The following is a 17009-nucleotide window of genomic DNA, read 5'->3' as shown; positions in this document are numbered from 1 at the left end:
ATGTGTGTGGATATCCTGGTCTGTACAGATATATCTTTGCCTGCAACATATTTCTTTACTCTCTGAAACTATGGTTCATCAACTTTTCCATCAAAGTACAGAGGTGGGTAGAACCAGTGGCATGACAAGACGGTTTTGCTGCTTATTCTTTTTAGAGCTTAGGCAACTGCGTTCACTCTTTTTTCTCCCTTTCCTCTTCTGTAACCCCATCTTTTTTTCCCTTAGCACTCATGAATAGTGCACAGCAAAAATGCCCCGTGGACGAGGTATGTTTGTGACAATAAATAACATGATGTCTTTTAAAAGTGCTGTGTCTGCTGATTCTGGCTTTAGTGATGGTGGTGATGGGATTGTAGCACACTCGGTGAGCCTCTGACTTAATGAAACCGTTCTTACAAATCAGACCTGCCACTCAGAGCTTTAGCCTCTCTGTCCTCCTTTATTCCAGTAGAGAAAATGCACCTCAACTTGGTTAACTCTTGATAGAAATGTACCAGTCCATCATACCAGTTGATGGTATGAGTACAGAACATCCTCCAACTCGAGATCCAAGGGTTATGGTTTCAGATGTCAGGTTTGCTTTGCTAACCCCACGTAGGTTCGCTGTCACAGCTCCAACCCCAGCCTAAATTTCATCCCCACCTCCCGTCTTCACCCCTGCCTCCCAGCTTTGGCATCCTCCTTGTTCAGAGAGAACCAGAACTTAATAGGAGGAAGAAAGAAAAGATTCATATCTTCAACCTTTTCAAGTCAGAAGAATTGAAAAAGTAGAGTATTGGAGACATAGGAAAGTAGAAATAGTTTATACCTGAAACAAATTCCCCTTTGTCCACAAATTTTTACAGTATAGTATTTGAAGATTTTTTTTTAAAAGGTATCTTTTAAATGTGCTCCTTAAAATAGAAATACTGTTCTCTATTACACATGTGTGTAATATGTGATCCCATATGTGACACATTTTCCAGGTCATCTGGTTAAGACATAATTTAATTTTAAAATAAAATTTGGAAAAAATTTAAACCATCTAGCTTTTTGAGTTTGAGGTTTAAGGGAAAAGTTAGTGCTGCATATACAATAATACTATCTGCTATAAACATTTTTATAAAAGTGCTTTGAACACTTTTTGCATGTATTATTATTATCTCTTAATATAAGTAATAAAACAACTTAAGGCTTGTAAAACTCCAGAAAAATTAGAAAATAGATGGAAATTTGACCACTTCCACTCTCTTTACGATAGTTATAAACAAATATTACAAAAGTGTAGTAATATAAATTAGAATAGATATTTAAAATTTTTTCTGCCCATTGTTATTTCATGTCATCATAATGCTCTTACCATGCAATTTCTATTTAGTAGCTGTCGTCTTTTCTCTGTTCATTCTTCAAATTATTTTTCAGAACCACGGAATGTGCTTTGGGGAGTTTTTGAAATCTATATTTTCTTATGCAATTCAGATATATAACTATAATTAACTTTATGCCATATGAAAAGATTGTTTTGATTTGCTTTCCTACTATGGATGTTAAAATTCATACATTCTATCTGATGTCAAATATAAGCTAACTTTTTCCAATAGTATATCCTATAAAAATTTAAACCTTTATTGAATGTACAAATTTTGTACTATATCAGTGTATTCTTTCTTTTATAGCTTCTCGGACTTCTATTCAGAGTGAGCTTCATCGAGATAGGAGGTATGGTTATATTTATAATAGAGGACATATATTCTGCTAATTATGAAGTAAAAGTGTGTCATCAGTTAGCAAGTTAAATATTTCTCTCTCATAAGGAGTGTATTACAGCCTCATCAGTACATTTTCTGAATTAATCTGTAAGTTTGAATGATGATTTCGCTTGCGAAAAGAAGCAGTACAAGCCTGAAAATCTTCTTTTGACAGTAATTATTTACTGGAGCCAATTTTAAAATGTTTATTAAGCAACTGCTGTATGGGAAGCATTGTTGTAACTACTTCAAAGAAATGCTTTGTACCTCATAGCTACTTAGTAAATGTCACATGGATGAATGAACTGATGACAGGATAGAAAATTGAATAAAGGAAGGATAAAGAAAGCAAAAGAGTCAGGCAGACTAGATGGATAGCTGAATGAATAAAAATGGCTAGATGGCTGGTGGGAGGGAGGGAGAGAGGGGAGCAGGGAGGAGTGAGTCACTGGATAGATAGAAGGAAGGACCAATAGACAGACAGATGGTAGGATGGATGGAAGTGTGGACAGGTGGATAAATAGAAAGATAGATTTATGGTCCCTACTTTCAAATTTCTTAAAGTATCGTGTTGAGTAATGAAGAACAAGGAGTTTATAGTGAGACATAACCAAGTTCAAATCCTGACTTCGCTTTCTCACCATGTGACCTTGAGCAAGCTCCTTAACCTTTCTTAGCTTCTATATCCCCACCTTTAAAATGCCGCTAATCATATTTACCTCATAAGGTTGTCATAAGGGTTAATGCGTGTATAGTGGTTAACATTTATTAACTAGTAATTCATTATCTAGTTAGATAAAAGCTATATAAAAATTGGAATGACTCATTTGGATTCCACACAGGGAAGTGAAAGTAAGTTCACTGTGGCACACTTAGCATAATGTCTAAGAGGGGATTGGCTAAATGCAATTTGTGAAACGCTTTTTCTAACTCTGAGTATAATACATGCTCATTACAGAAAATATTGGAAAACTAATAAAAATATAAAGAATAAAACACAACGTATTCACTCTCCTACATAAAGACAGCAACAATTAATAGCTTTGACTAGTACATTCCAGATTATGAAGATAGGTAACAAGATTCTGTACATACATCTCAGAATCTCATTTTTCTCTATAATTAGATCTTATATTTCCCTTTATCAATCCAAGTTCTTCTAATATATGACTGTTTGTGTTTAAATAATATTTGTCTGTGAGTTGATCATATTCTTTGTTTAATCATTTTTCTCATGTTGAAAATATGTGTTCTTATTTTATTTATTTGTGCTAATAAATAATTCTTGTTATTTAAATTTTTAAAAGCTATAAGTAGAGGTTCTAAGGTAATACAATTCAAATTTAATCAATGGGCAGTTTCTACTGATTCACAGGCTAGCATGAGAGTGTGTGTACGTGTACAGTTTTTATAATAGCAGTGCTTTTTATTTTTATTTTTATTTTCCATAGAGTTCTAGAGAAAGGCAGAGGAGGTATCATCATACCTATGTGTTAGATGAGAAAAGTGAGGCTCAGAGAGGTTGACTGATTTTCTCAGAGTCACGCAGTTGGTATTTGTTAGGAAATCAGGTTGAAGGTAAAATGTAAACATGAGACCGTAGAATCAGGTTAAGAAAATGATGAAAGAAGCCACACCTAAATCACTGTGGCTCCACGTATTGAAGATTAAGCCTCAGATTCATATACAAACTGACCAGGAACACACATCAGGGTCTAGAAGTGAACAAGTAAACTCTAAACACTTAAAGGTCATTCTGAATGGGGGAGAGGTAGAGAGAGGAGGAAGAGGCTTTTCTTCTGATACATAGCATCATTTCAGAGTATGTACTTTATAATAACGGAAAACTAAACATTTCCATTCAACCAGCGCATTTTTCTGTCTTATGATACCCTATGTTTGTGCCATAGGCTAGATAGCAGAGCCCTGGGATGAAGAGGTTGAATAGGTCTTGGTCCTCATTCTTATCAGCCAAGGCAGAGCGAACAAAGTGTGCTCAGGGTACATCTCTAACTCTCTGAGGCCAGTGTCATGGAGGATGGCTGTCATGTGCTCCCTCGAAGCCTGCCTCGGTGTACTGTTAGAGATAGCGCAGGTCAGACAGGTCATTTCTGTGACTGTGGCAATTCTTATGTCACTTTCTTGGGTGGTAGTTATTTTCATGAATCTTTGAACATTTACAAATAGACAATAGCTTGTTACAAGCTGTAAAATCTCACTGAGGCTTCTGTCTGCTAGGCGCCCAGAGATCACCATTGTGGCAGCTGAGCCACTGAGGCCGACCTCGTGGTTTCCAGGAGCCCCACCCCCAGGACTGGCATTTCCCCCATCTTCTGCAGCAGGCCCTTGGAGGCCCAGTGAGCTGGTTCCTGCTGAGGTGAGTAAATATCGCATTATCTCTCTGCATTTTATTTTTAATGAAGTTCAAAGATAAGAACAGTGAGACTGTTAACAGCTTGACAATCACCCATAGGTGTCTAAAATCTTCATCCTTCATTCTGCAGCTCCCACCATCGTATGAACAAGTCATAAAAGAAATCAACCAAGTTCAAGTTAACACTACAAATAATAATAATGCTGCTGCCACTCCAAGGCACACTATTACTTCAGCAACTCAGACTGACTTTTCAGAAGAAATAGACAACCATCTGCCTCAAAGTAATGCAAGTAATTTGTCTTCCCTAATTCTGACCTAGTTCTACGGAAGTAATCAGTAGGCTCCAGCCTTTAAATTAATTTGCAATTTGTGCATAATTCATTGAGCTCTGCTTCCCAGTCGTGTGATCACTGTGTGCTTGCTTTATTTGGGTTTGCTGTGATTATTATAATAGGTCATTCTTCATCCTCACAAGCTGCAGCCCCAATCTCTAGGGTTCACCCTAGTTCATATCACAAAAACATCATCTTTTTTTATTATTTTTTTAAATTTCTTTATTTTATTTTTGGCTGTGTTGGGTCTTTGTTGCTGCGTGCGGGCTTTCTCTAGTTGCGGCGAGCAGGGGCTACTCTTCGTTGCAGTGCACGGGCTCAGTAGTTGTGGCCTGTGGGCTCAGTAGTTGTGGCTCGCGGGCTCTAGAGCACAGGCTCAGTAGTTTTGGCGCACAGGCTTAGTTGCTGCGCAGCATGTGAGATCTTCCCGGACCAGGGCTCGAACCCGTGTCCCCTGCATTGGCAGGCAGATTCTTAACCACTGCGCCAGCAGGGAAGTCCCCAAAACATCATCCTTTTAACTCATGGTTGGTATTACTGCTGATGCCCTTTATTCCCATTGAGAAAGCTGTTATATTTAGCACTTAACTTGATAGGATGCTAAAAGTGGTTGTCTTGTTAGGCTTTTAAAAAGCATTATATTAAGATAACAAATGAAAGTAAGTTACTTTGGAAAAGTAAAGCAAGAATTTTTGGAATTTTGACAAGAGAGAAATGGTCATTGATAAGTCTAATGAGAATCAGGAATTTAATGGTGTTTTAAGATATTATATAGGGACTTCCCTAGTGGTCCAGTGGTTAAGACTCTGCACTTCCACTGTAATAGAAGCACGGGTTCCATCCCTAGCTGGGGAACTAAAATCCTGTATGCCGCACGGTGTGACAAAAAAATAAATAAATAAATAAAAATAAAATATCATATAATGAATATTTTTATATGAATAAATATAACGTGAAGAACCCTTCTGCAGGAAGCTGAATATAAACATCTCTCCATTGATTTTAGAATTACTTTTTCCTGAGGAAGGAAACCAAAATCTCTTAATATTCTACATGTATATTTTTCAAATCTGTGTATCCTTTTTCTTTGAAATTATAACGTTGCAGCTTCTGTTCGTTTTGGTCTTGTCAGCACTGCCGGCACCTCTGAAACCTCTCCAGCCTGCCCCAGCAGCCTCAGCCAGCGATCCTCCGACAGACGAGACGCCTTTAATAGTCTTTGATATTTCTGAAGAACAGAATCGTCCAGAAAACTCCAGTGCTACAAGATGTCCAGTGCCCAAACCAAGATCAAAAAGCAACCTCAGACCAGTGGCCAGAGAGCCTCACGTTAGAGAGCAGAGTCCCCAGCAAAGCAGCCCGGCGGCCACGCCGGAGGAGGCGGCCCCGAGCCGGCCCCAGCCGCTGTGGGACGACACCGGCCACGCGGACAGTCAGGCGGTGATGAGCATTATGAACGCGGAACGGAGCCCAAATACCGTCGTTTCCAGGATCAAAGCGCTTGAGGGTCAGACAAATGCGGAAAGCGTGGGACTGCCCAAGAAGCCGGAAATTGCCCCCCGCACGGTCCCCCCGAGGCCTGCTGCTTCCTCAGGGAAACCCTCCGTGGCTCCCAAACCCGCGGCTGACAGAGCCTCTGGAGGCTGGGACTCCTGGACCACAAACAGACTCCGGGGCGCCTCTAGGGAAGGCCTCACCCCACACTCTCCACCGCAAGAAGCAGGGAGCGTCCCTGTAACCAAACCCGAATTGCCAAAGAAACCAAATCCTGGCCTCATACGAAGTGTTAATCCCGAGAGCCTGGGAGGAGGGTCCGTGGCCGAGAGCCCCGACGGTGGGAGGAAAGCCCCGACTCCTGCTCCTCGGCCTTTGCTGCCCAAGAAATCAGCTTCTGCAGAAACGGCCCCCTACCCTGCGGCCTCAGAAACCACCCCCTACCCTGCGGCTTTGCTGAAGCCCATCACTGTGCCTCCCCGACTCTCGGTGGCGTCACAAGCCAAAGCGTTCAGGTCCCTGGGAGAAGGACCCCCGGCCAGCCCCCCAGTCCCCGTTCTGCAAAGCAAGCCTCCGGGGGACATCGACCTCATCAGCTTTGACGATGAGGTTTTACCCGCCCCGTCTGGGAACCTGGTTGAAGACTCTATCGATTCAGAGATGGTTCTGGGTGAGTGAAACTCAGAAGTGGAGGGGAATCTAAATTCATCATAGGGTATCTCAAATGGCACTTGCTGTTTTCGTTTCTGGCACATAAGTTATTGAGGCGTGGACGTGCATGTGTGTGCACATGCGTGCGTGTGTATGTGTGTGTGTGTGGATGTGTAGAGACAGGGAGAAACACAGCGAGATTAAGAAACAAGGAGCCGCGTGGGAGATGGAATCAGAGAGCGAAGGGAAAATCTGGGATGGGGAGATGGAGACGGAGAAAGAGGGAGGCACACGTGTTGATTACTCTCACATGAGCCAGGAATAAGCAGACTGGGACCAGGGACTTAACTAGATGAGAGGCTGGCCCCTTCCTCGGGCAGGTGGAGATTCGAGCATTAGGAGGAAGAGAGGGAAACTTCTCAGAGGGGGAAGTCATGCCCCAGAAGGGCTCCTCAGATGGAGCCAGCCCCGCGGGAGTGCCGGGAAAGGGGCCAGCCCTGCAGAGGACTCTGGCAAGAGCAGTAAACCCGGCCATATGTTGCAGAATGTTGTTCCATAATCTTCGCGGAGCACCTTCCCTTGGGAATGGAAAGTTTTGTAAATAAACTACAACAGTTGTAAGTTTCCTGCCAAGATCGGGACAATTAGATTTCCCAAGAGGCAGAGAGTATGTTTTCTTTCCTCACACTGTTCAAATGGAGAGTGTGATGGTAAAGCTTATCTTTGATTTGTCAAACTAAACTGCTGTACTTGTCATTGCTAAGATTCCTTTCACTGCTGTTTACTTACTTGGGCAGAATTTATGAACATGTAAGCGTAATAGTATTTTCAAAAGGTTAGCTGTCATCTTCTAAATGTTTAACATGCATCAAAATGATATAAGCTCTGTGATTCAAAACCAAATTCTGCTAAGTACAGGCATATTTTAAATGCTAACAACCACATATTTATTAAATATTTATCATGCACACAACATTGTAACTGGCTGTAGCATGCCTCTTGTCCATAAGGAGTGGAAAGAAAAACATTAGGATATATTGAACTTCTGCCTAGCTCCAAACCCTCTGCTAGATGCCCAGACATACATTATTTAATTTAATACTTACACTAACCCTTTACAAGGCATCATTGGCCTCAGTTTGCAGATGAAGAAAATGAGACTGAGAGAGATCAAAAGGTAACTTACTCGGTTTTCCAAAGCAGGATTCAAAGTCCGTCTTTTTTCTCTAAGTCTAGTTTATTTTTCACTCTATCATGTTGGTACTCAACATTTTCAGAAACCTTAAACCAGGCAACACATTAAAAACTTCTCAAGTTTTTGTTATACCATTTTCGTATTTAAACCTTTTTGGTGTTAACAGGGTTCAGAGTAGGACAGGGAGGGGTAAATCCAACAGCAGCAAGCTGTTCAGGGGTGGAAACAGTACGAGCCAAAATAATACCACCTTTTGTAGAAGCTGCTAGATTCTGTGGGAATGGCAACTTGGTTAATAATTGCTGAGAATTTATTCTGTGTCATCAAGCAGATAATTACAGTCATCTTCAAAAAGGAAGGTCAACAGTATACATCAACATGAATACAGTATCGTGCTTCATACTCAGCCTTTTCTGTTTCTTGCTTTCTACCACTTCCTTGCACAATGTTTAATTACTGAGGCAGTCTTTCAGCAAAAGGTGTAATTTGCTTGCCCCACCTGACTTTAACCATTGCTCTTACCTGTGGAGTTATCCTGAACACTTCTTTTTCTTTTTCTTTTATAAATTTATTTACTTATTTTATTTATTTTTGGCTACATTGGGTCTTTGTTGCTGCACACTGGCTTTCTCTAGTTGCTGCGAGCGGGGGCTACTCTTCGTTGCAGTGCGTGGGCTTCTCATTGCAGTGGCTTCTCTTGTTGCGGAGCACGGGCTCTAGGTGCGCGGGCTTCAGTAGTTGTGGCTCGCGGGCTCTAGAGTGCAGGCTCGGTAGTTGTGGCACACAGGCTTAGCTGCTCCGTGGCATGTGGAATCTTCCCAGACCAAGGCTCTAACCCGTGTCCCCTGCATTGGCAGGCGGATTCTTAACCACTGTGCCACCAGGGAAGTCCACTCTGTCTTCTTTTTAAACCTGCTTCTCTTCCTGTATTCTGCTCCTGTCCTAGTGACACCATCACACACCAGCCCCCCCAAAGGATCCTATCCATCATCCTTGAGCCTTCCTACCTGTCACACACAGTGACTAGTTGTTTGGACTTACAGTCAGGAAGGTCGGGGTCTACCACTTAAATGCTATGTGACCTTGGGCAATTTACTTAATTCCACAATGCCTCGGTTTCCTCATCTGTAAAACATGATAATAATACTCCTCCTGGAGGTATTGCAGGTGTTAAATATGATTATGGAGGAAAGCCCTATCACATTGTCTGAAGCATGGTAATAATACTCCTCCTGGAGGTATTGCAAGTGTTAAATATGATTATGGAGGAAAGCCCTATCACATTGTCTGAAACATGGTATGTGCTCAATAAGTGGTAGTCATTATTCTTACTTCTCGTCCTTCACATCCAGTTAGTGGTCAAGTCCTGCTGGTTTTACTTTCTGAATAGTTCTTAAATTTTCCTTTAGTTTCCATCACTCCTGCTACTGGCCCACTTTTCTAATCTTTAGGCCCAGATTCCTGCAGTAGCCCCCTAAATTGAGCCTCTGCTTCTGCCTCAAACCCATCATCATATCATGGTTACCCAGCAGATTTTTCTAGAGTGTACATTGGACCTTGTTGCTTCCTTGCTTATTGCCCTCCAGAGGCCTTCAAGATCACCTCTGAATTCCTCAAAATGTAGAGGGAATTTTTGTTTGTTTACTGACTGGGGCTTTGTGACTTTTTTGGGGTGGGGGAGCTACACATTTTTTTAACTGAAGTATAATTGACGTACAGCACTATGTTAGTTCCGTGTACACAGCCTAGTGATTCGGTATTTCAAGAGGATCACCATAAGTCTAGTTACCATCTGCCATCATACAAAGTTATTACAGTATTACTGACTATATTCCCCATGCTCTAAGGCTTTGTGACTTTTTGATGGTGTATTAATAGCATTGTCTTTGTAGATAAAGGGTTATGGTCTCTTGGTGAAACCTTGCTTAATCGTCCTGGCATCAGCCAAAAACTGGGGGAGGAACACAGGAGAAAGGAGAGAAACTCACAGATATGTCTTTCCTTCTTTTTCTTTTCCCTCAAAAAATAAAGAAAATCCAATAAAGTAGTTTTCATAAAATGAAGTTGCCATATTAATCTCAGGAAATAGAGATCAGAAAATACTGAAGCTATGAAAACATTGTAAGGATTAGAAAAATTATTAAAGGGAAACTCATAAAGCAGGCAATTTAATATTGGATTCACTTCTTGGGTAGAATGCCTTCCAGGTTAATGTAGTGGAGCTGAGAAACATTAGCACTTCCTCTTCACACCTTTACAAATCATACCCAGTTGTCAAAAAAGCAGAATGCTTCTGCTGTCAACCCCATTACACAGACCAGAATAATAGTTTAGCAGCCAATTTCTGCTATTAACAGAACTCAAGGGAAAGAAGTAAATGACAGAAAAGCTAGCCAAGGATGGTGAAACTAATTATGATGACAAGCATATTATTAGAGACAGGTAATGGGCAGAAAACTACATTATCATCAATGTTTTTCTCAACCCGGTAATGAAGACCATGTGGATATAGGTGTAAAGGGGCAGCAGGTGTAGAATAATTGGCATTGGTGTGAGGGGGCTGGAAGGAGGGCAGAGTAAACACTGCAAATAAAAGTAGAGAAAGATGCCATGGACTTTCCTTAGACTTGGTTAGGAGATGCTTTTGCAGGTAGTTGTGTTTTCTCTATAGAAGCAAGAGCAAAGAGTCTGTGATAGAGGAAATTATGACACTGGGGTTCTTAACCCTTTCTGGATCACAGAACTCAGCCTATGAATCTTTTTTCTCCCTTGAAAATAACCCTTTTGCACATGTATGCACAGTTGGAGGTACAATTTCCGGAGCTTCAAGGGCTTTTTCTTGGAACCCAGATTAAGGACTTCTACTACAGAAGGTTGGAAATTGCCTTCAGTGGACTGCTGAAATAAATTCTGGTTGCATCCATACAATGCAATATTGTGCAGTAGCTAAAAAAGAGGCAGACCACCTATTATCCCCTACTATGGACCAACCGCCAAGATATTCTGGGTGAAAAATGCAAGGTATAGGTAGTATTCATGGTATTTTAGCTATAGTGTTGGTGTTAAAACACATATTTACATGTAAATATACTGTGTCTTTGGAAGATGTATTAAAAATGCTAACAAAGGTTGTCTTTTATGAGGGAACTCCATCAGCAGGAGAGGATGGGGGAACTGGTTTTCAAATAGATGACCGTAAGCAGAATTACGATGAAAGAAACTAGGAGACATAGCCCTTGTCTTTGCCACAGAGAAAGAGCTGCCCCCCACACTGTTCCTCAGCCTGTGAGGAGTAGAAATTTTGATAGTAATAAAATATGATTTTTCTAAACAATTATATTATTCAAGGTTACAAATAAAAGCTAATTATTATGAACTAAATATGTCTAAATTAGACAAATTCAAAAATATGTTATCTACATTATTTCCTATTAAATAGAATCACTGAGGAGTATTAGCCAAAAAAAAGAGTTTTTATTTTTCTGGTTACTTTATGGAAAATTTTATGGCCATTATTGCCTTGAAAAAGCAGCTAAAGGGACAAGTATTTTCATATTTTTCCTCTTATTTCTTTTTTTTTTTATTATTATTTTTATTTTTATTGTTGGCTGCAGTGGGTCTTTGCTGCTGCGTGCCAGCTTTCTCTAGTTGTGGTGAGCAGGGGCTACTCTTTGTTGTGGCGCACGGGCTTCGTTGCTCCGTGGCATGTGGGATCTTCCCGGACCAGGGATCGAACCTGTGTCCCCTGCATTGGCACGTGGATTCTTAACCACTGCGCCACCAGGGAAGTCCCTCCTCTTATTTCTAAGTGATTTTTGTTTCAGTTTGTTTGGCAGGGGTGTTATTTCAGCTTAATTTTGTAACTTTTTTCATGTGATTGAATTTATTTTATTGGATTTTTTTTCAGTCACAAAGTAACATATATTTGCGGTAACAAGTCTAACAATATAAACATTTAGTAAAAGACAAAAATGAATCTCCCTCCAATCCATTCAAATCCCCAGAATAACCAGTGTGAACCATGTTGTATGTAGCTTTCTGTGCCTTTGGACATTCCACACCAAAGCTTACAAACATGTACACATACATGTACTTCTTCCTGTTTTTTACAAAAAGTTTTACCTAACTGTACCCATTACTCAGCAGCAAAAATCTTTAACTGTACCCATTACCCAGCAGCTTACTTTATTGATTTAGTAATGAGGTTTAGGGACTTCTCTCCAGGCCAGTAGACCTAAGTCTGACTCCTAGTTCCCTGATACCTGCCTGATATTCTGTGGTATGAGCGCAGCACAGCCAAATCAACGTTGCCCCTATTGATGGACACCACTACAAAAAATGCTGCGGTAAACACTCTTGTAAATATTTTCACTTCTACTAGTGCTTTTATAAAGAAATTTCCAAAAGTGGGACTACTGGCTTAAAGATCATGAACTTGAAACATATTAACAGTACCAACAACCCAGTTTCCCACCTGGCCGTGCCAGGAGTTCCCAAACGTGAGGTGCCATCCTTGCCTTCTAGGTCGCCCACTTAACACTGCTGTTGGAGAAAAATACCCCTCTCATGAAAAGACGTAAAAAGTAAGCATACTGTGTAGCTAGAGGGAGACGCTCACACCATCATCAAGATGAAAACCAGGCCTCTGGCTCCACCTGCTCACTGCAGTGATGCTGTCTCTCCTCCCCGCTCATCGGCGCGCCTCGTCTGGATGGCAGCCTGGGACAGGGCGCGGAGAGGCACAGGCCGAGCTCACTGACTCAGGGAGCACAGCTAGGGGAGGTCGTTAAGCAGACCCACTCCTGCCCAACAGCCACAGTACCGGAACACTCAGACTTCCTTGCTTCACTGTATGGAGAAAGAATTTTTTTTTTCTTTTTTTTTGGAGACGTGTATACTAGAATAATTACACATGATCTGAGTGCCAGTTATTAAAGAGCAGCTAATGATACTAAAAATAAGGACCAAGAAAGAGAGAGAAAGTGGGTAGCGAGGACACTTTGAATACTTTGTATTTAAGTTGTATCTTGCTACTTCAGTTTAAATCCAGCAGGTTTTAGAAAATGCCTGGACCCTTTAATGCGGTAGTTGAGACCTGCAGGATTTGGGACGGGGTTCCCTGAGGCTAGTCCTCCAAGAACAAGCGCATTTGGGATCCCCCTGTGCCCAGCCCTCCAAGGCCACTGAGTGGCCTCTTTCTCCTTCTCTGCCCCCCCTTGTTCGTGCTCTCACTCCTGGGATGTGAGAGAGACAGAGTGTACGTGGTATCCTGGCCCAGAACATCAGATGAGCTGGGAAACAATTGAAGAGATTCCATGCTCAAGATTTTCTTCTCCCTCCACACTCAACCCCCAGAATCACCAACTAAAAACCTATCCTAATAACCACCAGATTGTAGGGGCCCAAAGCAGCTGTTAAAGCAGAAATACCACTTGAATGGGAGAGCACAGTGAACAGTTATCAGCCTTAATCCTTTTCTTGAATTTTGGTCCTTTTCCCAGCAGGAAACAGAGCCCTGAGAGGATGGGCCATTACAGCCAAGGTTGAGGGGACGGGGGGATGGTCAAGTTTCTGCAGCAGTGGGGGAAGGAAAGTCGCTCCTTGGAGGTCACTGGGTTCCAACGAGGGCCAAGGAGGCAGAGCAGGGGCAACGGCAGGGGAGAGAGACGAACAGGAAGGAAAGATATGCACACAGGAGAGATACTATGTTTCTGTGTTTGAATAAAATATATGCCAAGATTGGGGTCTTCAAATTCTTTCATTCTAGCTAGCATTACTCAGAACAGATGACACGTTCAGGGAGTTCAGTTTCAGGTAGTGTGTGCAATAATGGGCTTTAATACCAGCCTACCTTCCCCTTTTTATCCATCAGCACTGCTGTTTCCTAAAAACCCAGATGTGTATTTTTCAGCTTGGAAGAACTGTTAGAATACGCAAAATCCATCTGTTGGAAAGAGGATCATGGAGCCTCCTCTCCCTCGCGCCCTGCACTCCTGTTGCACGCTGCAACCTGCTTCCCTTCTGACCACAACTGAAGTTCCCCCTTGCTCTACATTTCCCTTTTTCAGTAGCATGTCTCACCTTCTAATATACCGCATGAATCACTCAGTATATTTATTGTTTATTGTCTCCGTCTCCTGCTGGAGTGTAAGCATCGCAAGGGCAGAGTTCTTTGCTCTGTTCACTGACGTATTCCCAGCATCTAGAATAGCATTTGATGTGTAGCAGGCACCCAATCAATACTGAAGGAAAAAAAGTGAAAGAGTAAGTTACAAAGAAATAGATATAAAATGATCCTGTTTGTGTTTTTCAAAATACCTACATAATAATACCTATGATACAGAAAAAAAATCTGTAGACAGATACACATATTTTAGATAATAATTACTACTGCAGGGATGGGATTACAGGAGATTTTCTATCATATATTTCTTTTTTTTTTTTAAGATCAACTTATTTATTTTTTTAAAAAATAAATTTATTTATTTTTGGCTGCGTTGGGTCTTCATTGTTGCGTGTGGGCTTTCTCTAGTGGCGAGCGGGGGCTACTCTTCATTGCAGTGCGAGGGCTTCTCATTGCGGTGGCTTCTCTTGTTGTGGAGCACAGGCTCTAGGCGCACGGGCTTGAGTAGCTGTCGCATGCAGGCTTCAGTAGTTGTGGCTTGCGGGCTCTAGAGCGCAGGCTCAGTAGTTGTGGCTCATGGGCTTAGTTGCTCCACAACGTGTGGGATCTTCCCGGACCAGGGATCGAACCTGTGTCCCCTGCATTGGCAGGTGGATTCTTAACCACTGCGCCACCAGGGAAGTCCCTATCATATATTTCTTAATGTTTCCCATTTTTACAATAAATGTTACTTTTGAAATGAAAAATAATGCTATAACAAAATAAGTAGTTGACGAATTTCTTTAGACCTAAAAGAAGAAGCTTTGTTTGTTTTCTGGGGATATAGGTTACAATGGAAGAAAGTGATATTATTACAAGAGCCTTTTTTGAAAGTTTGACGTTGTTTTGATGATGTTGAGTTAGGTTTTTGAGCATAGACAAGACTCGCCTCACTAATGAGCTAACAGACAGGTTTCCATAGAGGGGTCATCTAATTTTTTTTTTCTAACTAGCCTAATAATTATTATTTTACCTAGCATGCCATCTGGGGGCCTTACTTAGGTGATAGATAATAAACTTAAAATAGGATTGTACTTAACCGTCCTATCTCCCCACCTCGCACCGTTACTGGCACGTGGTAAGCAGACATGTGAGATCAAGTGACTAAAGAGTGGGTGATGCTCTGGTAGCAGGTCTGAGAGTGGGGTTGCCTGAGAGCTGGGTGGAAGGGAAGGGCAAGTATCAAGGAGCTGAAAGGCCTTCTCATCCTTAGCTGAGCTCTTCGTGTATCCTGAAAAGAGCTGGTCAGCAAAAGATGCTTTATTGAACTGCGGCTCATAACAGGCAGAACATAAATGCTGTTCATCACGGGCGCTGTGAAGTGCATTGTTTATAGGGAGTGTCTCCCTACAGGCGAGATCCAGAGGACAGGTCCCGAATACAGTATGTATTCCTTCTGCCTCTTGTTGAATAAAGGCAAAAGCGGCCTCATGAGACCCTGTGCACTGTATAGAGTATGCATTATACAGCATTTGATTTAATTTTTGCTAATCTATTTATTTTTAGGTTTTTCATCTTTTAAAAATTTTTTGGTCATCTTCCCAAACTACTAAAAAGAACATTTACATTAAAGAAAAAAAGACTATTCCTTTCAGTAAAAAAGTTTGGTGGGGGATTTCTCTGGCGGTCCAGTGGTTAGGGCTCCACGCTCTCACTGCCGAGGGCCTGGGTTCCATCCCTGGTTGGGTAACTAAGATCCCACAGGCCTTGCGGCATGGCCAAAAACAAAAAAAGGAAGAAAAAAGTTTGGTGGTTATGCTTTTATTTAAAATACTGTCCCTAAGCACATACTGTCCATTTTAAATGAATGGGTTAAGATGGAGAATATATATCTTTGGCCCCAAATCAAATATTTGAAGGGAGATGTCTTATTTTATTTCCAGGATAAAACGCTTTCCGTTTTCATGTTAGCAAGGTGTAGTTTCACTTCACTACTCAATCCGAGTGTGCTGCTGCCACGCTCTGGCAGGGTGGGATGAGGGGTGGAATGAGGCCCAGGGCCAGCCCTTCAGGGAGGTTTTCCAATGCAGGCACAGGGGTGGGGCAAAGAGACCTTCCTTCCTGGGGGATCCGGGAGGCTTCACTATAGGGGGAAAGTTGGCTGCATGTTTCAATTGCCCCTCATTTTCAGGCAGACACTTATGGAATGATTACACTCCTGTGAAAGATAGCTTCTACATAATTGAAGATTGTCCTGGATCTCTCTCATCAGAGAGCAAGAAAAGCCACATGAATTATTTACGGAGCTCCAAGTTATTTCCTTTCATGAGCCCTGACTTTGTTTTTGTCTCTGCAAACTGAGATTTTGTTTATCCATGAATAGTTTTCCCTAGGGCATGAAAAATATGACTCTTTAATTATGAATGAGGTTTTTTGTTTGAGTTCATGTTAACTAAAACATGCAAAATACACTGTGTTTTTCATTAGATCCCTTTCAGCTCCCCACAAGAATAGAACCAGCAAAGGAAAGAGCAGTTCAACCAGCACCCACCAGGAAGCCCACTGTGATTCGAATTCCAGCCAAACCAGGAAAATGTAAGCACTTCTCTGCCTCACTTATTTGCTTCTCCAAGAGCCAGTGAGAAATATATCCTAATTTATCAGTCTGCTTTTGAAATTATGTATAATCGGCCACTTATTATTTTTCAGTCGAGAACATTTTTTTTAACATCTTTATTGGAGTATAATTGCTTTACAATGGTGTGTTACTTTCTGCTGTATAACAAAGGGAATCAGCTATACGTATACGTATATCCCCATATCTCTTCCCTCTTATGTCTCCCTCTCATCCTTCCTATCCCACCCCTCTAGTTGGACACAAAGCACTGACCTGATCTCCCTGTGCTATGCGGCTGCTTCCCACTAGCTATCTGTTTTACATTTGGTAGTGTATATATGTCCATGCCACTCTCTTACGTTGTCCCAGCTTACCCTTCCCCCTCCCTGTGTCCTCAAGTCCATTCTCTGCATCTGCATCTTTATTCCTGTCCTGCCCCTAGGTTCTTCAGAACCACTTTTTTTTTTAGGATTCCATATATATGTATTAGCATATGGTATTTGTTTTTCTCCT

General features: G+C 41.6%; 1 protein-coding gene across 21 annotated transcripts in view; it reads left to right on the top strand.

The window, feature by feature from the left end:
- SH3D19 (SH3 domain containing 19) overlaps nt 1-17009 on the top strand; it is a 191167-nt gene that overhangs the window by 120418 nt on the left and 53740 nt on the right. For 14 of the 21 annotated variants that reach the window (XR_014264075.1, XR_014264076.1, XM_082463319.1 and 11 more), the window contains 5 exons: nt 1656-1698; nt 3966-4104; nt 4232-4394; nt 5569-6600; nt 16367-16474. Coding sequence is in view for 19 of the 21 variants with exons in the window: in XM_082463319.1 (XP_082319445.1) it covers nt 1656-1698; nt 3966-4104; nt 4232-4394; nt 5569-6600; nt 16367-16474 (1485 nt within the window). In the remaining 2 variants the exon portion in view is untranslated. Of the gene's footprint in view, nt 1-225; nt 267-1655; nt 1699-3965; nt 4105-4231; nt 4395-5568; nt 6601-16366; nt 16475-17009 lie in introns of all 21 variants that reach the window. The other 7 variants (XM_082463327.1, XM_082463325.1, XM_082463326.1 and 4 more) reach the window with 3 other exon arrangements.

This window comes from Balaenoptera physalus, assembly GCF_965194825.1.
Source record: "Balaenoptera physalus genome assembly, chromosome: 5".
NCBI lineage: Eukaryota > Metazoa > Chordata > Mammalia > Artiodactyla > Balaenopteridae > Balaenoptera > Balaenoptera physalus.
The sequence above is the reverse complement of the archived record's forward strand: the minus strand, read 5'-3'. Positions and strand labels throughout refer to the sequence as shown.